General features: G+C 33.1%; 2 protein-coding genes and 1 long non-coding RNA gene across 6 annotated transcripts; all 3 read left to right on the top strand.

The window, feature by feature from the left end:
* Positions 1-639: 639 nt before the first annotated feature.
* LOC124929581 lies at positions 640-9780 on the top strand. Of its 2 annotated transcripts, XM_047469982.1 has the most exons (20): positions 640-920; positions 1144-1442; positions 1559-1664; positions 1992-2074; positions 2774-2946; positions 3039-3168; positions 3291-3373; positions 3488-3697; positions 4066-4425; positions 4968-5139; positions 5579-5761; positions 5918-6115; positions 6188-6280; positions 6662-6846; positions 7091-7600; positions 7680-7760; positions 7850-7935; positions 8538-9119; positions 9237-9390; positions 9473-9780. In XM_047469982.1, the coding sequence occupies exons 1-20, from the start codon at positions 797-799 to the stop codon at positions 9534-9536; spliced, it is 3876 nt and encodes a 1291-aa protein (XP_047325938.1). In that variant the 5' UTR covers positions 640-796; the 3' UTR covers positions 9537-9780. The 2 variants fall into 2 exon arrangements, with proteins under 2 accessions (XP_047325938.1, XP_047325939.1); XM_047469983.1 differs by lacking the exons at positions 640-920; positions 1144-1442; positions 1559-1664 and having other exon boundaries at positions 1992-2057.
* Positions 9781-14253: 4473 nt separating this feature from the next.
* Positions 14254-16116, top strand: LOC124929203 (S-adenosylmethionine synthase 5-like). Its single transcript, XM_047469504.1, has 2 exons — positions 14254-14392; positions 14707-16116. The coding sequence occupies exon 2, from the start codon at positions 14708-14710 to the stop codon at positions 15884-15886; it is 1179 nt and encodes a 392-aa protein (XP_047325460.1). The 5' UTR covers positions 14254-14392; position 14707; the 3' UTR covers positions 15887-16116.
* Positions 16117-19661: 3545 nt separating this feature from the next.
* On the top strand, positions 19662-22801 carry LOC124928675. Of its 3 annotated transcripts, none has more exons than XR_007098576.1 (4): positions 19662-19721; positions 20045-20222; positions 20323-20411; positions 20650-21882. It is a non-coding gene; the product is annotated as an uncharacterized LOC124928675 (long non-coding RNA). The 3 variants fall into 3 exon arrangements; XR_007098575.1 differs by having other exon boundaries at positions 19662-19726; XR_007098574.1 differs by lacking the exon at positions 19662-19721 and having other exon boundaries at positions 19733-20222; positions 20650-22801.
* The last annotated feature ends 295 nt before the right edge of the window (positions 22802-23096 follow it).

Raw genomic sequence — 23096 nt, 5'->3', positions numbered from 1 at the left:
TGAAACTATTTTTAGTCTGGAATTATAATTTCAATATTTATTTTTTATATATTTTTAAATAAAATATTATTTTTTGAATTTAAAAAATTAAAAAATATTTATTTTTGAATTTAGGAGATTAACATTTGCATATTTTTATTTATTTTGAATTTATAAAATTAACATATATAATTTTACTTTTGTTTTTGTTTGAATTAGAAAGTTAACTTGTCACATTTTATTTAATAAGAATGACAAAATCTATTAGGAAATGTCAATTGTAAACAAATATATTAATAATTTATATTTAAAATTTTTTATTATATATTTTTTCAAACATAAAAAATTAAATTAAATTATATCATATTTTCATAAATAAGAATTAAATTATAAAAATATAAAAATCAATTCATGTGAATTGGAATTAGAAATTCAATATAATTTTAATTACAGCCATCCAAATATTTTTTTTAAACTTACTTTGACTCTTTAATATATGTTTTATTGTTTTAAAATCAACTTATGTCTAAAATATAATGTGTTTTGTATTTAAAATTTTAATTATATAAAAATAAATTAAAATTATTTTAATTGATTAATTTGAATGGTTAAATATATATATTGTTTTTTTAAGAAGAGAAGTAAAAGAAAAAAACTAAACTTGAGAAACCCACATTTAGTGTTCTTTAGTTGTAAAGACTGGCTGCGCCGTCGCGACTGAAAGACTGGCGGAATCTCAGAACAGTGCAAAAACAATCAAAGAAATCTGGGCGGGGATCGAAGTGTAGTAGGAGAGGTTGGCTTCAGTTCTGAAATTATGACTACTATGTCGGAGGCCGGTGACTGGTGCTTTCGCACTGGGCCTTATCTTGGTGACATTTCTGCACTTTGTTTTCTACATGTACCTCGCCATCTCTCTATCCGTCCTTATCTCCTTGCTGGTAAGTTCCTTAAACATCTCCGGTTTCTATGTTTGATATTCACTTATTGATGTTCAAATGCTACAACTTAGCTGCAATACTTTCTTTAATATATTTAGTTGAACAAACCAAATCACATTGTTTATGAGTCAGTTAGTCTTTTTGCTAGATATATCAATTTAACTCGTCATTCGAAATTTGATACTGATATTTTGATGCTTTCTTGCTAATCCTTGTTTACCAGGAACGGGTTCACAGCTTCTATTATATGATCTAGAATGTGTAGAAATCATCAGATCGTTTCAAGTGTTTGAAGGTATTCGTGTCCATGGGATAATCTGTAGCTTCTTCAACTTCAATAAGGACCTACTGAAAACAGACCATTCTCTGTCTCCTAAATTTGCATTCACCATTGCGGTATTTGGTGAAAGGAGAGTCAAACTATTTAATTTACAGATTGAGAGAAAAAATACAGTTCATCTGTCTTTGATACAATCATTGCCCAAATTTAGTCACTGGATCTTGGATGTCAGCTTCTTAAGGGTAATGCATCATGTTTTAATTCTTCATTAAGTAATCTCTCTCTATTCTCTCTTTCAAATTTCATTTTTCTTATGGTTGTTTGTAAGTTAATAATTTATCTGTTATACTGTTGGTAGGATAATGAGAAACCCGTTCAGTATCTTGCCATTGGATGCAGTGACAACTCTATCCATTTCTGGGATACCGTCGGAGGCAATGTCATTCGAACAGTCTCCTCTCCAGGTTAAGTTTTAAAAAGTGAATTCAAATGTTTCTTCCAGGAGTATAATCTTGTAGCTGTTTATTAATCATTATTTATGCATTTGTTAAAAGGTCTAGATTTCCAATTATTTATAGCAACCCCATTGGCTGCTGGCTGAATGGAAAGCTGGATAACTGTTTAACTTATTATTAGTACTAAATTTTTTAACTAACTTTTATCCTAGAGTTGTTTATATCCTAGTCTCCACCTCTTATTAGTTTTGCTGATTGTTATATCATACATGCATCATTTGAACTAGATTTTTGGTGTTTGAATCCTTGACAGTTGTATTCTTGATACTTTCTTAGATCGGAGTCTTTTATATTCCATGCGGATGTGGGGGGATACAGTTGAAGATCTTCGTATAGCATCTGGTACTATATACAATGAGGTGCATATTGTATAATAATATTGGTTTTTGGTAATGTTTTCACATTGGCTTTGTTCTTTGGGATGATTATCTGTTTTATGAGCTTTAGTGGCCTTACTGGTACCACTACTCATGTTTTGAGATTGTCAGTCCTTTTTACCCATGGATTGGCAATGTTAATAGACGCAAACTGCCTATAATCCTATTTCATAATCATCTTATTGACTTCAAATATTTTCTACTTTGCCCTCATACTCATGCATGATATTATTGAGTCACTGATTCTTGCAGCCACACTCTTGATGTTAATCTGTTGTATGTCACTGAAAAGATCAAATTAGTTTGCCAAATAGATATGGAGTATTTTGAAAAATGATGAAGTTCACGACAGTAAATCTAGCCTAAATCCTGCACAACTAACTCACCAACACTAATCGGCCAGATCAAATCCAGAAAATCATCCACTTGCAAAACTAAGTACCAATGTCTGGGTGATACCACATTGCCGAGAGGAATATTCAGTTGTCTTATCTGGACATTTAATTGGTTCTTGACATCTTGTTGCTGATTAGTTTTATTGAAGCATTTACTGGAGAAACTACAGTTAGACATAATTGCATGTAGTAATGCTACCAAGTTTATTACCTCTTTCCTCTACAAAAGAAAATGGTAATGTATTTTTGGATCTTACATGAACTCCTGAGCCAATATATTCCGCAGATAATTGTCTGGAAGGTAGCTCCACTCAATGATTCTTCATTGAGAAATCCTGTGGAAAGGCAATATTATGAAGCTGTAGATATGTGTAGGCTGGTTGGGCATGAAGGTTCGATATTTCGGATTGCTTGGACCTCTGATGGATCAAAACTTTTGTCTGTCTCTGATGATCGTAGGTGTGTTATATGTCATTTGTGACTGTTGCTTCTTTTGATATATTTTTAATTCTCGTAAACAAAGATTTCTTTGTTGATTTTCCTGAATCCAGTGCCCGGCTCTGGGTCATTCATACTGAAAGTAAAGAAGTTAAAGCTTCAGATGCTCTTGGCTCACACATAGTTGGCCCTGTTCTATTTGGACATAATGCTCGGATTTGGGATTGTGACATATTCGATAAGGTAAGCTCTGGAGAACACTCCAATGGTGGCTTATTCATATCAGCTAGCTTCTTACCAGTTTTGGCTTTTTATTATTTTCGTGTTCTGTAGTTATAGTGCTTTGTAAATTGACTTTGGTCCAGTTAATCATCACTGGTGGTGAAGATTGTACTTGCCGTGTGTGGGACCTAGATGGCAATCAGCTTGTAACAATCAAGGAGCATGTGTAAGTCACTACATGCATGTATAACTCTTACTACCAGTAACTGTCTGAAGCTTACAATTGGGATCACAGTAAATTTTATACAATTTTTGCATTGATGCCTTGTCAATTGTCTAGAGGGAGGGGACTATGGAGATGCTTATATGATCCTGGATCCTCACTTCTTGTTACTGGTGGATTTGACTCTGCCATAAAGGTCCATTGCTTGCAAGACTCCTTGTCTAGTATACCTGAGGGGCATGATGAAGATGTAAAAGGATCAATTAACAAAATGAAGATGCTTGCTATTCGTATCCCTAGCCCCCAACAGAAGGGATTAATGGACAGGTGCATTTCTCATTCTCATAAATCCTGAAAGTTGTTCTTAAAGTGAACGAGACATGTTATGCATATAATAAGCAACATTAGTTCCTGTATCTAGCATGAAGTTACTTTATAGCAATCATTTATGACTCCCCACTCTTCTCAGTAATGAAGGCTTCATTTTCATTTTTATTCTGTTAGGGCTAACTCTATCTGGTCCTTGTCTAGATTGTCTAAGATTCATTCCAACAATTATTTGTATGTGAACACATGCATGTTATATGGATGGTTAGGGCTTACTTGTCAATTAACTACCTTTGGTCCTGTTAATTACTTTCGCTCAATAGGTGCTTTACCTACTGAAATCACTTGTTCCTTTTTGTATCTTGCAGCAAAAGTGAATATGTGAGGTGCTTGCATTTTGCACAAGAAGATAGCCTTTATGTAGCTACAAACAACGGTTTCATATATCACGCTAGATTATCTAACAAGGGGGATGTGAAATGGACTGAACTTGTTCGTGTCAGTAAAGAAGTTCCAATTATTTGCATGGATTTGTTGTCAAGACGCTCATCAAGCGTTCCCAGCATTCTTGAAGATTGGGTAGCTGTTGGTGATGGTAAAGGGCATCTGACAGTTATTTATGTTGTGAGTGATGATTGTGGTGTTAAGGTGTGCCAAATATTTACTTGGTTGGCTGAAGCGGAAAGACAGCTCTTGGCAACATACTGGTGCAAGGAATTAGGCAATAGGTAATTCTTCTCCATTGTCCTCAGAAAAAGTTAGGTTTCAGATGGATGGAGTTGAAAAAAACATATGAAATAATAGTGCACTCTTAAAGTAGTTCAAGAAAACAAACTATATGCTACTGGTTGTGATGACCTTCTTAAGGACAAATGTTTCCTCTTCTCATTGAACTGTTTTAGAGGTAATATTGAAATTTTACTCATTGAAGTAGACTCCTTAGTTTAATAGAAACCCAAAACACAAGAAGAGAGATCACCTTGCTATTTTCAGAAGAAGAAAAAAACTAACTGTTCTAAAAATAAAGTGACAAAATTAAGAAATGAAATTACTGATTATTGAAAATATGCAAAATAAAAGCATTGACATTTACAAAACCAGTACTGAGCTGTTAATTTCTTTTAGTTGTTCCTACACCATACAGATAAATGTTCTTTTTTTTTGTTGGGTGTGGGAGTCTGATGGAACTTAGAAAGTCATGGTTGTTGGTTATTAGGTTCTTTAGTTATAAAGCCAATGTATGCCTTTTTTTCTCTTCATCTGTTATTAGGTACATTTTCACTGCCGATCCTAAAGGTGCACTAAAACTGTGGAGGATAGGTGATCCTACACAATCCGACTTGTGCTGTTCTGATGATAGTTGCAGTGTGTCTCTAGTAGCAGAGTTTGTGTCATGCTTTGGGACAAGGATTATGTGTTTGAACGCATGTCTTGAAGGGGAGGTAAATTTATATATATATTTTTCATTTGGGGGTTCTGGTGATCTTTTTCATATATCGAAAACAGTCTAGATTCTTAAATGATACTTGATTCTCATTATTAATTACTAGACTATGACTTTTGAATACCTTATTGGCACTTATATTTTTTTCCTCATTTATAAAAGAATTGACCTATTCATTCCGGAGTAGGTTATTTAGGCACTAAATCTCACTTTGAACTTCACCGTCAAGACCTTGTTAAGACTTGGTGATCCAGAACATAAAAAGCTATGCTCCTGAATTTCATTAATGATGCTTTTTGCAACTGCAATTTTAGTTGGTCTCAGTTTCTCCTGATGCTGGTTTGTGGAGATCTACGTTGTTAAAAAACTCCATAGAATGTTGTGTTCAATCAATGTGAAGCTATCTATTATTACTTGATCTAGTATTTTCATTTCAGATGCTGGTGTGTGGTGATCTACGTGGTAACTTGATGCTGTTCCCTTTGTTACAAACCCTCCTATCAGCTGCAACAGAAGAGAAAATAGCTACCTTAACCCATTTCAAAGGGGCCCATGGGATATCAGGTGTTTGCAGCATTTCAGTGTCTGTATATAGTTCCTGTCAAATTGAGATATGTTCGGTATGGCTTGATATAGATCCTTTCGTCTTTAATCAGAACAAAAAACTTGTATTGCCCTGTACAGTGCTCAAAAGTTGAAAGTGCCTCACTATATGGGCTAACTCGAGTTTCATGTGTGCCTTTTGTTGACTGCTTTGTAATGTTTGTAATTTTCAGACTGGAGGAGATGGATGTATATGTTATTTGGAATATGACAAATATCGTAAAAAATTGGAATTCATGGGGATGAAACAAGTGAAAGAACTGAGTGTTATTAAATGTTCTACTGGTGCCAGTAAATTGGTCAGCGGCAGTTATGCAGTAGGGTTTTCATCAACTAATTTTCTAATATGGAACTTACTGACTGAAACAAAGGTACTTTCTTCTACTTATTGACTTTTCCTGGAAATATGTGAATATTATGTTCTTCAGACTAACACAAGGCAGGTTGTTCATGTTCCATGTGGTGGATGGCGGCGACCTCATTCTTACTACCTCGGTGACGTTCCAGAGATTATGAACCGCTTCGCATTTGTCAAGGTTTCATCTCCCCTCCTCTTGAAGCCAATGAGAACACTGTAAATATTTGGTTTAGAAGACTTGAACAAAGAGGTTGAGGTCTCAAGTTTGTTTCACACTGAAAACACCTTGATTAATGTTTAGAGGGTGCTCACGGTGGTCGGATGTTGTGTTAGCTTCCTCCAGAAAAAATCCCTAGTCTAAAAATTGAAAAAATATGCCATTTTATGGTATTGTCATATCAAGAACTTATCCTCATTCTTTCTCACAAGATCCATTTTTGGAATCCCCATAAATAGGCAAAGATGCTTTGATGCTTTACTCTTACCTGTTCTTGCTAGTGAATTTTTGTGTGGAGAAAGTCTTGGGACATTAATATGATGTTTTTTCTGCTATTAACAGGATGAGATCATCTATATCCATAGTCATTGGATGCCAAATGATGAGAAGAAGATATATCCTCAGAGTCTCCATGTGCAGTTCCATGGTAGAGAGATACATTCCATGTGTTTTATTTCTGAAGATTCCCCAAGTAGTTCCACGTGGATTGCTACTGGATGTGAAGATGGAACTGTGAGATTAACTAGGTAATATTGTTTCCTTTTTAATATTTTCACAAATTTATTTTTTAAATGGTCATGATTCATGAAGGTTTGAACTCATGACCTTGTGTCCGTGAACCTTAGCTAAACGAGTCTTCATATTTTCACAAATATATCAAAACATGTAGAAAAATTCCTGTCTATTCAATGCTACCTTGCTTAAAATATTTCCTTTTCCACAAAAGCTAATACGATTACTAACATGGGTGGTTATTATGTATTGTTTAAGATATGATGTAGATGCCATGAATTGGTCTTTGTCAAAATTGCTTGGGGAACATGTTGGTGGATCAGCTGTAAGGTCATTATGCTTTGCATCAAAAGTACATAAAGTCGCAGCAGATGTGATAACAACACCTTATGACACAAGTAGACTGAATGTATCCTTTGAGGACAGAGAGAATATTAGTCTTCTAATTTCAGTTGGCGCTAAGAGAGTCCTAACCTCATGGAAGCAAAGGAAAAACATAGGAGTTTTAGACACTGTCTCAGTTGATGGAAATGAAAGAGCAGCCAAGTCCTTATCAAAATCATCTTCAATGTCATTCCAGTGGCTTTCTACAGACATGCCAGCTAAGCATTGCAGTACACGTGAAATCAAAGTTTACCCCAAGAAAGAGATTAAAGCTGATGAAAACGTTGAAAACAGTAAGGTCGAATCACAGTCTTGCAATACTTATGTTTCTGAAGATGATTGGCGATACCTTGCTGTTACTGCTTTTCTTGTGGAACTTTTGGGGTATGCTTGTTTTGATTAACTAGCATTGATCTGTTTGTACAATGAAGTGACTTGCACTAATTTTCTGTTCTTGTCACAGGATGACTGTCTGCTTTGTTGTGGTGGCTTGTTCAGATGCCACATTAACATTACGAGCTCTATTATTACCCTATCGACTTTGGTATTCACAAATAAGTATATTAATGATTTCAAACTGTCCTGAGGATATGTTTTACTGATGTTCTAAGAGATCTTTTTTTTATCTTGCAGGTTTGATGTTGCTATATTGGAACCCTTGTTATCACCGGTTTTGGCATTGCAGCATGTCGTTGTTCCTAGAGACCCATCTCCTGAAAGTAAGCTTCTTTTTTCTTTTTTGCTAATAAAAAAAAGTAAGCTTTTGATTGCGAATGAACTATTTAACTTTGTTGGTTTGTGTGTCTCCATTGTAATACTACTCTCTTTTTCTATTTGGTGTAATAGCTGATAACACATCTTATTTAGTCTTAGCAAAAAAATGAAGTTCATATAATAATATTATTATTTAGAATTACTTGATTCTTATTTCTTTAGATCCAACTCAAACTAATTAAAAAAGTTAAGCTTAAAAATATGGCTCAGCTCAGTAGCTACGAGTGACTTAACTCGGTAATATAGTATTAACGTTCAAAAGACAACTTTAACCCCTAAAAATTAATCGAATTATGTCACTATAAGTGGTAAAATAGTCTTTAATGACTTTCCCTACATTAGTTCCGGAGTTTATCAAATCAACTTGAATATCAATTACTTAAAATTTAGCTATTTTCATTTTGTTTATTCAACATTGATTTTATTGACACTTAACTTATCTGGCACTTAAAATTTAATATTCAACATTCATATTAAACACATCCTTAGTATGCAAAAACCTTAATAATATTTACATTGTAATACTAAAAAGATGTTTGATTTGCAGATGGCATTGACAATGGGAGTTGTTTCCTGTTATTCAGCGGATCTACTGATGGAGGCATTGCCATTTGGAATCTTACCGAGAGCATAACAGATTTTATGCACTCAATATCTGCTTCCCAATTGGAGAAATCTATTGATTGTCAGAAGCGTCCACGAACTGGAAGGGGAAGCCAGGGTGGAAGATGGTGGAGAACACTTCAAAGAAGCGTTGGCTCGGAAAAAAAGTCTGATAATACCAAGGAAACGGATGGAAACATGCTAAATGGTACCATTGCATGTTCAGATGAATCGGCTGATTCTAAAACGGTTGAATCGGAGGATGTCGATTCTTCCTCATCTGAAATAGTTAGAATACAACCTTTGCATGTTCTAAATGGTATCCATCAATCTGGAGTTAACTGTCTCCGTGTCTCCCATATACAGAATTTAACAGGTTTAGATTCTGGTTCGAGACACATCATGGTTGTTAGTGGTGGAGATGACCAGGCAGTTAACTGTCTTCAAGTTTCTTTGGACAAAAATTCGAGAATGATAGTTACTCATCATGAGAGAATTGCTTCCGCCCATAGCTCAGCTGTGAAGGGTATGCATTAAAATTTGATCATGATTGCTTTAAACTTTTTTTTTATGTATATAATGAACGTCTAGAGGGTATTTTATGAGCTAATAACAAATATATTATGACTTTTATGGTATGAAGGAATTTGGACAGATGGGAATTGGGTATTCTCCACGGGTCTTGATCAGCGAGTAAGATGTTGGCGACTTGATAACCAAGGAAGGCTAACCGAAAGAGCTCATCTGATTGTCAGTGTTCCAGAACCGGAAGCTCTTGACGTGCAATTATATGGCAGGTAAAAAAAAAAGATGTTCATTTACCCTTGGTTCTTATTTCAGGATTCTTTTAACCTAATAATAACATTGTTACTTCTTCAGAGATAGATATCAGATTGCAGTAGCTGGAAGGGGTATGCAGATAATGGAATTCTCAAGCATATAATCGAAGCGAATCAGCTCGGGTGGATGCTATTTCTATCTTCTTTTTAATCCCCTTCAATTTCACATTTTGGTATAAATTTTGATAATTATTTTTAGCCCAACATATCATTGTTCTGTAGTTTAGCCTCAAGAACTGAAAATGATGATACTTTATGTATTATATATTATGTTGAACAAATTTAAGGAAAATGGCTAAATAGGGATGATCATGTTGGTTTTTTTAATGTGGAATTTATTGGGTTTCACACTCAATAGTCAATGGGTAGGTAGCATAAGAACAAGAAGTATTGTTCATATAGTCAGCCCTTTCTACTTAATCTACATATAAAATAATTACAAAATTAATCAATTATTTCCTTCTCTAATTTAAAGAAAACAATGTTCTTTAAGTTTATTTATTATTTGAAAGATAATGATCGACGGTGATTTTGAAGAGTTATAAAAAAAATTTTAAAAGTATTTAAAAGGTATTAATATATAATTCTAAAATTAAAATAATAATTTAAAATAAAGAGAATTTTACATTTTAATTAATAAATTAAGTGATAAAATGAAAGAAAAATGATTAAACAATGTTTATTGGATCTTATTTTAAAAACTTCAAATTTTGATGAAAACTAGCATGACATCCTATAGGCTATAGGTTATAGACATGGCTCTATACATTAATTCAGAGCGTGAATACGTGACCTAATGATTTCGTGACCTAATGATTTCTATGTTAATTTTTACTATTGGGCTACCTTAATGGATATCACAAGTTTCCTTGAGAGATTCTGAGTTTTAGTCCGTCAGACGATAAGTTCTGCAGTTAAATATATTTACGGGCTATATGTTTAACCCTTGTGACCAAAATGTCCAATTTGAAATTAATATGAGTTAGTAATCAACCATAATTCTTCACGAAAATGAATTATTAAACCGAATATAAAGCAAAGAAGAATAACGGTTGATGTCAGCACGTTGGTATTTTGCATTATTTTAAAAGTGAAAAAAATAATAAAAAGTAATACCTCATCACCAACCATGTTTAACCGTGAGGTGCCGGTCACCCGATTTCAAGTTCAGGTGGCTCAATTATATAATGCATGAAAATTATAATTTGTTTCTTTAATTTTATATTTTTTTTTTTGTTTTAGCAAAAAAATCTTACTAATCTCTAATTTTTTAACTATTTATAGAGAAAGTAAATCTAAACAGATAATTCATTTTTAATAATTTTTAGATTTTTATATATTATTTATCTATATATATATATTATTTAAATATAATTTTATATTAGTGAATTATTTTAACAGCTTATATATATTGTGGTGACCAGTAAAAACTTAGTTTACATAGCTATGCGTGATTGATAATTTTTAATGTTGAGCTAATTAAAGTTTGTATATTAAAGCTGCATAATAATTCTAGTGGGACACAATTTATACCATTTATTAAAAAATTAAAACTTCTTTAGAATGAAATGATATAAAATTATGTTTTTATAGTATATTAAAAATTCATATTATTATTAAAAATTATTAAAATTAAAATTAAAATATAAATAATAAATAATATATTAATAATAATGATATTATATATTTAATTGTGTTTATTAGTATTGAGACTATGATATAAATATTATTCTCGTTTTAGTCTCTATTGACTATCAATTATATCGGAGAACCACTAGATTGATGTTATTTAAATAGTTAATCATTATGAATTTGTTGGAATTAAAATTATATAAAGTAACACAAACAAATATTTTTTAATTTAAAAAACTTGAACGAACTAATTAATTTTTCCTTCAATTTAAGGGCTTCATATATGTAAATAGGTTGTTTCACATATTATTTGGAAATTGAAACTGAGAGAGAAAGTGAATGATACTGCCAAGAAAACAGCCTTGGCCTTATAAACACTGGATTTGGAGACCCAGTTAAAGTATTTTTAATAAGAATTAAATTACACATATTTAAAAAATAAAAAATAATACTAATATATAACTCAACCAAAATACTTTTCTATAAAAATATATAATTATTCACATTTACAACTTTTCATACATATGATAGAATTGCACCTTTCCCAACAACCGCAGTCTCTTTCTCATGCGTGAGATATAATGTCAAAAAAATCAACCAATAAGTTGAAATGTCAAAATATTCAACCTACCAATTTCCTTCAATTTTTTCATGCGTTTCAACTGCATTTTTATTTATTTATTTATTTACTTTTTGTGTATTTTAATATACGTGTTTTAATTTGAATGGAATATTAAATGATATATTTTATATAAACATGATCATGCATGAATGAAATAGGAGTATAATTAAATTTTAAGTTTATTAATATAAAATTCTTGGTGTTTTTTCAATAAAATTTGTTTTATTAAAAGAAAAATAAATAATTTTATACATAAAATTAAAGGAAATGAATAATGCTAATTAAAACAATTGACTAAAAAGAAGTAAACAACAATAATCAAATTAATTATTTCGCCTTAATCTCAATCCATATGAAGTAGAATGTCTTGACACTTCTAATATTCCAGTTGAATGGTTATGTGTATGAGTATTTATTTTCTTGTTTTGTTTGAATTATTTATAAAAATAAATGTCTATTTGATTGAATTTATTTTCTAATGGGATTTCACCGTTTTCTTTTGCCAAAAAATTAATTAATAAAATTAATTTCACGTCTTTATAAAGATCAAAGCAATTTAGATGAATCTTTAATTCTTAAAAAAGGTATTGAATGTTAAAAAGAGGGGAAAAGTCAAATTTAAATGTTATGGAATGATGGATGACTACTTTAGTGTTGTGTTTGAGGATAAAGATGTAAATGAATCTTACAAATATATTCCTATTAAAAATAACTAGCATTTATTCTCGTACATTTATACGAGTAATAATATAAAAAACCGTGAAAAAATATTACGGTAAAAATGTGATATCATTTTTAATTTTATTTTAACCGTTTTAAGTTTATGGACGGGTCAACCCACAATCCGACTCAATCTCATATTGCAGAACGATCTCTAAAACAATTGATACAGTTTGATTCCTCAACTCAATTAGTTTGACCTCTAGAGGCCACTTCTTCTCCATACTTCGAGTGAACGGGAAAATGTAAAGACTGCATTAAAGTAATTCAGACAAGACTTACTATATTCTTATGAATTATGTTCTCTATCTCTATAAATATGACGAAATTATTTCATTATTGCTCACTAATAATAGTGCGCAGAGTCAAAAGAGAATTATGACTGATTAAAATTATTGATTAACCACCGCGTTCATCAAATTTGGTGTTGAATTTAAAATATAAAGTGTTATTAACCTAGTTGGTTAAAAGGTTGTACTTATTTTGTTATGTTGCAAGTTCGAACCATACCTATAACATTTTTAATTTTATTTTTAATCGTTTTAAGTTTATAAACGGGTCAACCCATAATTCAACCTAAGTATCCATTTACTCTCACATACAGTATATATCTAAATTAACCACAGCTCTCAGTCCGAACACTTTAAAAATTAAGTATCATTATATATATATATTTGCATCAAATAAAAATAAAAAATTGTATATTATTTTAAATTTAATAAGTTATACAAATAGTCCTGATAATTTACTTCAATTCAAAATTTCTTAGTAAAAAAAAATTAAAATTTTATTATTTTTAGACAAAATTTGGAAAATAAAAAATGTGAGTTTTAAAAAAAATAGAATAATAAATAAATTTATAATATAAATTTTCAATATTCATATAAAGTTAAATGAAAATGAATAAAATTATCTTTAACATTATTGTATATATTTATAATTATGACGTAAACACGGTTTATATTTTATTAGGAAAATCACAATATGACAAAAACTACCCAACATTTCCAACTCAACAACACCGCATTTCCAACCCATTATCAAAAAGCTCCTTTGAATGTTTGTAGCAAGTAGCAAACAATCAATCCATTTATAATTATTTGAAAATTACATCTTTAACATTTTTTTTTAATTTTTTTTTTATAAAAGTGTGTATGTAATAACTCATTAAGCTAACTTAAAGTAAAAATTGTCTTATTTAATTCTACTATTCTAAACTAATCTAATTGAGATACATGACATAACAATTCAAATCAATATATATGATAATTTCATGTAGTATCTTAAAAAATAAATAATTTATTCAAATTTTGTCTAAAGATTAAAAAAAATATTATTTTTTTATAAATATTAATTCTCATTAAATTCAAATAAGAGTAATAAATTAATTAGTAAATAATACAAATTAAAATTAAAAAATAATAATAATTAATGATCAAAATATTAAATTGCATAATCAATTTTAACAAATAAAACTTATATTAGAAATTATCTAACGATTATGTGATTTACTGAGAATTTTTAAAAAAAAGAACTCATTTAAGTTTTTTAACCATGACGGTTGTAATAGAGCAAACCGAACGAACCAATAAAAGACGGTGTCAGAAAATAATAAAAGACAATAATACTTAAAAATCAAATAACTTTTTATTACTAATAAAAAAAAGGTTGGACATGAACTCGAAATGATCACCAACTCCTCTACACGATTTATATATATATTTTTTTATAAAGTAAATGTATGATGATATATAATTTATTTAATTATTTTATATATGTCTAATGAGATCTCCCGCACTAACTACAATTTAGAGCATTTCAACGGGCTAATCCGGTCTCCAGTAGGTGTAATGTTTGGTGGATTCTCCGTCTGTCTATAAATAGCAGCTTCATTCTTCAGAATAGAATCGTCCAGGCAGCCAGCCATATCGGAGTTCACTGAATCTAAGGGATCCAGATCTGCAAACCCTATCTCGCGCTATTCCGGTAATATACCTTACTTTTGCATGCCTCTTCATTTCTATTTCTATTTCATTCATATACAAACGTCTGTGTAATTTATCAGATTATATGATTCTGTCTGTCTTAGGACTTTGATTCAAATCTACTAGATCTGACTGACTACTCAAATCATCTTTAGTTACTTCAAATCCTCATTGTGGTTTGTGTTCGTCCGCCGATTGAGTTTGTTTGATCTATTCTTTGTAGGCTAAATCGTATTGATTCGTTTTCATTTTTGTTGAATTGCCGATTAGATTTCTTACTAGGTTATAAGATCTTAATCGTTTTTCGCTCTACAGAATGGAGACCTTCTTGTTTACCTCCGAGTCTGTGAACGAAGGTCACCCTGACAAGCTATGTGACCAGATCTCCGATGCAGTCCTCGACGCCTGCCTTGCACAGGACGCCGACAGCAAGGTCGCCTGTGAGACCTGCACCAAAACCAACATGGTTATGGTCTTCGGAGAAATCACCACCAAGGCCAATGTAGACTACGAGAAGATCGTTCGTGACACCTGCCGCGAAATTGGTTTTGTTTCAGATGATGTAGGTCTTGACGCTGACAACTGTAAGGTTCTAGTCAACATTGAACAGCAAAGCCCTGATATCGCCCAAGGTGTCCATGGACATCTCACCAAACGCCCTGAAGAGATTGGAGCTGGTGACCAGGGTCACATGTTCGGTTATGCAACCGACGAAACCCCTGAACTCATGCCTCTGAGTCACGTCCTTGCAACCAAGCTTGGAGCCAAGCTGACTGAAGTCAGGAAGAACGGAACGTGCGCATGGCTGAGACCAGACGGGAAGACACAAGTAACTGTCGAGTACTACAACGAGAACGGTGCAATGGTCCCAATTCGTGTCCACACTGTCCTGATCTCGACCCAGCACGATGAAACCGTGACCAACGACGAAATCGCTGCCGACCTCAAAGAACACGTGATCAAACCGGTCATCCCTGCCCAATACCTAGACGAGAAGACAATCTTCCATCTCAACCCTTCTGGGCGATTCGTCATCGGAGGACCCCACGGAGATGCGGGTCTCACCGGGCGTAAGATTATCATCGATACCTACGGAGGTTGGGGTGCCCACGGTGGCGGTGCTTTCTCAGGGAAGGATCCCACGAAAGTGGACAGGAGTGGGGCTTACATAGTGAGGCAGGCTGCTAAGAGCATTGTTGCGAGTGGACTAGCTAGGAGGTGTTTGGTTCAGGTGTCATATGCTATTGGTGTCCCTGAACCCTTGTCGGTTTTTGTTGACAGTTACAAAACTGGAAAGATTCCGGATAAGGAGATTCTTCAACTGGTTAAGGAGAACTTCGATTTCAGGCCTGGTATGATTGCGATTAACCTTGATCTTAAGAGGGGAAATGGGAGGTTCTTGAAGACTGCTGCTTATGGGCACTTTGGAAGGGATGATGCCGACTTTACCTGGGAAGTTGTTAAGCCACTCAAATGGGAGAAGCCCCAAGCTTAAGAAAGTTCTTCTGCTTCTTGGTAATGAATAATAATATCTTCTTACCTGTTTAGTTTGTTTGATGTTGTTCTGTCATTTACTATTGCATTTTATTATTATTATTATTATTATTATTGTTGTTGTATTGGTTCACCCTCCAGATAGATTATAAGAGATTTTGTTCTATTTCTGGAGAAACTGGAGGGATCTCTAATACACTTTTGTTATATGAATTGGAATGTAGTTTCTTCTGCTAAGGGCATCAATTCAGTTGCTCTCTTTTGCCCATTTTGTTGGGTAATATGATGAATCCAAAAGATGCCTTATTTTTTATTATTGAATATATAGCCTTGGATTTATTTGATGATCTTTAATCGGATTGAGTGGGTTTTTATGGATCATGATTCATTCATTCATATTAAATTCAACTAATAATAGTTTATTATATGTTTATTATAATGATGTGTAAATAACTTATAAAAGGATGCAAGAATTGCTAATAATAAGTAATAACAAACTTTATAGACTTAAAAGTGTTATTAGCTTAAAAAGTTCAAAATATAATTAATTAATACCATTTACTAAGAATTAATCAAATAATAAATGGTACTAAACTAGCTCTTCCTTAAACTAGACTGTATTTTCATTTAGTTTATTTTCAACAATTCTTATAGTGTTTCTTAGCTTTTCAAAATTTTCAATCTTCAGTGACTTAATCATAATGTCAAGATATCTAATCATCAGTCTTGCGATGTATAAGATCTATTCATTTCTCCTACATAATATCATTTTTAGACAATCAAATTATAGATATATTATCACATAATAATACAATGCATTTATTTTGTGAATGGTGAAGAGTCTCTAAAATTCTTTTCATCCACAAAGCTTAACATTCTCCAGCATTAATAGCCACCAGTTCTTCTTCAGTTGTAGAAAGAATAACTATGGGCTTTTTTTAGAAGACCAGGCTACAACTCCTCCTCCTAACCAAAAAACATACCTTGAGATACTTTTTTGATCATTGGTGTCTCGACATAGTTCATTTCTGTGTATCTAACTAATTCATCCACCTTGCCCTGTTTATAGAGAATGCCCAGATTTAAAGACCTGTGTAGGAGATTCCATATATCTACTAGTTATCCCGACTATGAACATGATATTTGGTCGGGTAATCGTAAGGTATCTCAGATTTCCAACCATCTCTTTATAAGTTGTGGGATCAGCTTTAATTTCATCTTCCTCTTTAGAGAATTTAGCTCCTGAAACTATAGGATTCTTAACTGGATTACACTCAATCAGACCAAATCTTTCAAACACTTCAATTATATACTGACAAAGATTCCTTCTTTTTTCTGTTTACTTCAACTCTCAAAAAGAACTTCATGAGACCGAGATCAGTCATTTCAAATTCAGTCTTCATAATTTCTTTAAATTGTTTGATCGTGTCCTTCATTATTACCTATAAGAATCAGGTCGTCTACATACAAACTAACAATCAGAATTTCACTTTCGGATTTATGACTAACGAACAATGTAAGGCTCCAATGGACATTTGACAAAACCATGTTTAAAAAAGTAATTATCAATGCGACTATACCAAGTCTTAGGAGCTTGTTTCAACCCATACATGGCTTTCTTAAGTTTTTATAGACCTTACTTTCTTCTCATTTTTTCACAAAGCCTCTAGGCTGATCAACAAACACATCCTCAGTCAATTTACCATGAAGAAATGCACTTTTTACATCAATTTAAAACAAATTTCATTTCTTTTGAGCCGCCACTGCAATTATCATTCTAATTGTATCACATCTCTTCATTATAATCAATAGTCAATACTGTAGTGCATAACCTTTAACAACTAACTTGGCTTTGCGTTTTTCAACTTTTCCCTTTTCATTGAGTTTTGTTTTGTAAATCCATTTGACTCCAATCCTTTTAGCTCCCTTAGGTAACTCCATCATTTTTCAAGTTCATTCTTTTCTATGACAAGTATTGGTTTCATTTAGAGAAGTTTCCTAAAAAAAATTTGGATCCATAGTGACATATATCACTCCATTATTTTTCTTCTTCAATTGCCTTAGTGTCAGATGGGGCTCTCCTAACTCTTCTTGTTAGAGTAGCATGTTGAATTGAAGAACTTTTTGCATGTACGCTACTCCCCACATGGCACATGTTCAACTTCTTCAGTCATAGTTTGTTGTTTTTCCTCATTCACACAAAGTGAGTTTGATTAAACAATGTTCTCACCTTCACTGTTAACTTCTTTTTTAAAGACACCACTTTTCCACATTGGTTATTTGTTTGTATTTAGGATTCCAACTTCACAATTCTAACATTTATTCTCTTAAAATAAACATCCTTACTGATGATAATTTTCCCCGAGACTGGATCATAAAGCCTATAGGCTTTAGATTCCTTGTTTACTCCAAAAAAAAAAAAATACAAACATGACTTCTATCATCTAGTTTTTTTTCTTCTCAGCCAAAGATCCTCAAGAATCTTATAGATGACTTTACATTGCTTCACATTGGTGGTTGGTCATTATAGATACCATAACATAGGTGAACTTCTCGGTTAAAGTTGTAAGAATTTTCTCTACTATGATGGTGTCGGTCATTATTTCCCCATTAGTTCTCATTTGGTTTGCCACAACCGTGACTCTAGCAATGTAGCAAATTCCTTTATTAAAGTGTTTAGCAAGGACATCTTCACATTTTCATTACCGTCATATTTAATTTTCAAAGAGTTCCACACTATTTTAGAGGTTTTACGATCAAGAAACTGCTCGAATATAGTTCTATTGACTGCTAGATAGAGTGAGTGTTTTACCTTGTAGTCTTTGGTTCTCACCTCCTCCAACTGACTCTGTTGAACCTCGGTTATAAATTCACTCAAATGATTGTAGTGTTGTCCGCCAAACGTTAGAATTCTCAATCGATGACTTGCCTTGAATTTCAGTCATTTATATATACTTCAAAGTCACAACTTGATAGTATCCCTTTGCGATATATTCTTCGACGGTCAAATTTCACGTTCGACTTTTAGAGTTCGATTTCTTTCCCTCTCTCGGTGATCGATGTTATGCCCCGATACCAATTGTAAATAACTGATAAAAGAATGTTAAAACTAATAATATTATTAGCAAAGTCTATAGATTTCAATAGTTTTCTTCGCTATAACTACCTATTAAGAATTAATCAAATAACAAACAACTATTACTAATTTAAAAAGAATAAGAATATGCAAAAATAAGTGCACACTAAACTAAAACCTAGTCTAAATTTTTTAAATATAATTAAATCAAACAGTTGGTGGGCTAGATTTTTAAAAGAAAAGAAAAGAAAGAAGCTCTTAGATACATAATACGCATGAAGGTCGTTTTCAAAGGAGACTAAACGGTTGACTATGTGATTATTATGGTGGGAAAAGGAGACCAAAACACGCCTATTTCTGCAATTCATTGCCGTCGAGGATCGCCTTCTTCTTCTTCTTCTTCCATTTCTGTAGATATCGAGAAAACATGGCGAGTCGCTTGCTATGTAATTACTTCCCTACTGCTTTTAACATCTCAGGTTCCGATTGTCTCTTTTACTTTCTATCTGTATAAACTGACATCGTTATTAATCAATTCATTCCACTATCAGAACTGTTCGTTTGAAGTTGAAAGAATCGTTGTTTCCAATTCATCAAGTTCAATTCTCCATTGCTGATAACAATTTCGTATTACTCGTTTACTTTCTATCTGTATACTTTCTATCTGTATAAACTGACATCGTTATTACTCGTTTGAAGTTTGATTCCAATTCATCAAGTTCAATTCTCCATTGTTGCTAACAATTTCGTTAAAAATAGAGTACGGTAATGTCGATTCTATGTTTGGACATCTAGATATGAGATTTTTACACTGATTCTACGCTTTTGCTGCCCTAATGTTCACTTTTATGCTTCTTAATTTCTTCCGACTGCTCGTTGCATTGCATTTGCTGATGAATCTTATTCCTTCAACCAAATAGAAAATAACAGCTCCACACACATTTGTTCTTCCAGATATTATTATAGATCTGTCTAGTTCTTTCTATTTCACAGAAAACCTATCCGATTCTGTATTCTCTTGGAAAATCCCCTTCAAATATCCATAATCTAGTGTAAATTAACTTCTAGAACTACATTGTCCAGGAAATCTTGGAGCTGTAGTATCATCTAAAGGCTCCCAAGCTGTGAAATCAAACCAATTGAAGGTCCTTCCACTTCAGATCTAATGCTTTAATTGGAGAGGGTTCATATGGAAGTATAAATTATGGTCTACTTAAGAATGATGAGCAAGCAGCAACCAGACAATGAGTTCTTAACTCAGGTTTTCAGGCCACAACCTTTCAAATATTAGCTTTGCCTTGTTCTTGATAAAATCTCTCTGGATAATTATATATTTGTTCAATGTATTCCTAAAACTGCAGGTTTCTATACTACTGATGCTGAAACATGAAAACAATCTTGAATTGGTCACCCAATATGAAAGTGTAACTCAATATTGTAACAACTTCAGGTAAAGGATATATAATCAATTCAATATTCTCATTGTTCAAATATCCTCTGGAAAATTTGAAAGCAATTACACCTTTGTTTCTTTCTTACTGCATCTCAAGTGTTTTAACAGTGATCTCAATTATTCAAATGCCATCATTGAAGATTTAATCAATTAAATATGGAAAATGTCTAACTGTACATTAAAAAGATGTTCAATAACCAAAAGTAATAAGAATCAAAATCCCATTTATATGCAGGAGGAGCCATATTGGGATTTTCAGCAGCACCGGTTATCCATGAGGCAAACGATTCCCTAACAGGTCAGGCAAAGTGATCTTTCCCGAGTTATTTGGATCAAGTTTATTGAATTGCTCGCATATCTGTATCACGTCTTTCTCCCTAATCTTCCCCAGCTCTTTCAGCTTATACACCACGTATTCTGATTGACTGTTCAAGAAACAGTAAAATAAAAATTATACTAAATTTTGGTTAGGAGAAATTGAAGTCATAGAAATGCTAGATTATAACTAAAGTAGGAGTTGTCCTTATCAAATAATATGATTGTTTCTTGAACTAGCTGAAGTGTGTTTAGAGACAAAGGTGACTAACACAAGCAGCCAAGATTTCAATCACATTAGACATTTACTGTTTTAATTGTTCAAATCTAGAAAACTCCAATGGTTGAGATAGGGGCAACACATAAACCATATAAAGGAGATAGCTTTATACACATTGTTTTATAGCATATGTTAATAGAAAGACAGATCTAGGAGCTTGTCTGTTTGAAGATTTTCTTCTTTTTTTTAAGATTATTTGAGTTATTTAATGATTGTTTGAAGATATTTTAATTAGGAAAGTATGTAAAGACTATTTTATATAATATTATTAAGAATAGAGAATATAATAATTGATTAGGAAAGAGACCTGATGAAACCATTGTGATTGATATCAGCAGCAATGAGATCATGTACAGTAATTTCTCTTTGTAAAACCCATTTAGCAATTCTCCTATGCCTTTTGTCAACTCTAGCCTCAGCAAGGTAAAGAAAAGCTCTAGCCACAGCCAGGGTCGAGACCAGCAGCCAGAGTGCCGCAAAAAGCCTGCCGGATAGTGTATTGAATGCCCTATCTCCATATCCAACCGTTGTCACTGACATTACAGATAAGTAAAAAGAGTCCACCCAATTCAAATCCTCCACTTGTTTCAGAACCACCGCCCCTAACCCAATACACAGCACCACCACCCCCAGCGCCAAACCCACCTGTCAATTATATGTAATATTACTAATTAGGGTTCGTTCTTACTTGATAGTTGATTCTACTACTACTATTAATACCTTTAGTCTGATCCTCATCCTCCCTTTCTCGACATCCACAATGTAATTCCTGGGCGAGAAGCTTTTACCAGGGGTTCTGCCGGCTTTAATTCCGGCGATAATCATTGACTCTTGCCTATCCAGGACGTAATTCACGACCCCACTTAACAAAATGTCGATGAATCCGAAACCCAGTAGAACGAAGACGCATGCGAACACCTTGGTGGCTGGAGAAGAAGGAGCGATATCACCGTAGCCAATTGTGCACATGGTTACTATGCAGAAGTAGAGTGCGTCGACGACAGGGTGAGTCTCGATGCCGGAGAAGCTGCCGGAGTTGAAAGAGTAGACTATTACGCCCAAGGAGAGGTAGACAAGAAGGAGAATTGCTGCCTGACGAACGAGGGAGGATAATTCGGGTTGGGGTTTAGGGTCGTCAGCAGCGTGTTCAGAGGAGGGATGGAGGTCGCGACCGACGACTGCCATGGCGGGTGCTGTCCTGCATCGTCGGATCTTGTTGCGAGGGACATTAGAGTGGTGGAGGAGGAGGAGGGTTGGGGATTCCAAGGAAGAGGATGAACGGATTAAGGATTGAGCTTCTTCTTCTTCTTCTTGTTCTTGGGAATCGTTGTTGTTGTTGTGTTGTTGATTGTCGATAATATCGAGGAAGACGGAAGAAGGGAAAGGGTTGGGGCTGTTAGAGTGAGATTGAGAGTGAGAAGAAGAAAAGGACGAAGAAGATGAAGAAGAAGAAGAAGGTCTCCTGTCTGAATCGGAGAGTAAAGAGGAATTGAGAGATTTGTGAAGTTGTTTTGTTGGTTTAGTTTCCATGTGAATGAATTGCTGCTGACCAGACCAGTGTGTCTTAGGAAGAGAGTATATAATAAATAATACTTTTTCAAAGCATCAAAACAAAACAGAAAAGTGAGAAACGATCGCGATCGTCCGATTGCTTCTGTTTCCCCCCTGCCAAATATGATAATATACTTTTTATTATTATTATTATTATTATTATTATAGACAAATATACCTCCTAAGAATCTGGACCCACTTGTTTTGACTACATCCATGCCATCCATCCATTAATCCTTTACTATTGCTTTAAAATATTATTAGTATATTATGTTTGCTAGCTAGTGAAATGGATAATTAAATGTGACTTTCAATTCTTAATACTACTGTAACTTCAATTTAAAATGTGAATCATTAGATTACTGTGGGATTAGTTTTCTAAAATTAAATGTTTAAATAGATTTTAAAAGTCTGATCCTAATCAGTATGCACTCCAATACTCAATAGTGCTGATGTAAGGATGCTGACTCGCAGCATTTTTTGGACTTGTAAAATGTTTTTCTTTTCTTTATCATTTTTTAATCAAGTGGTATTAC

Source organism: Impatiens glandulifera, chromosome 3 (genome assembly GCF_907164915.1).
Source record: "Impatiens glandulifera chromosome 3, dImpGla2.1, whole genome shotgun sequence".
Taxonomy (NCBI): Eukaryota; Viridiplantae; Streptophyta; class Magnoliopsida; order Ericales; family Balsaminaceae; genus Impatiens; species Impatiens glandulifera.
The sequence above is the reverse complement of the archived record's forward strand: the minus strand, read 5'-3'. Positions and strand labels throughout refer to the sequence as shown.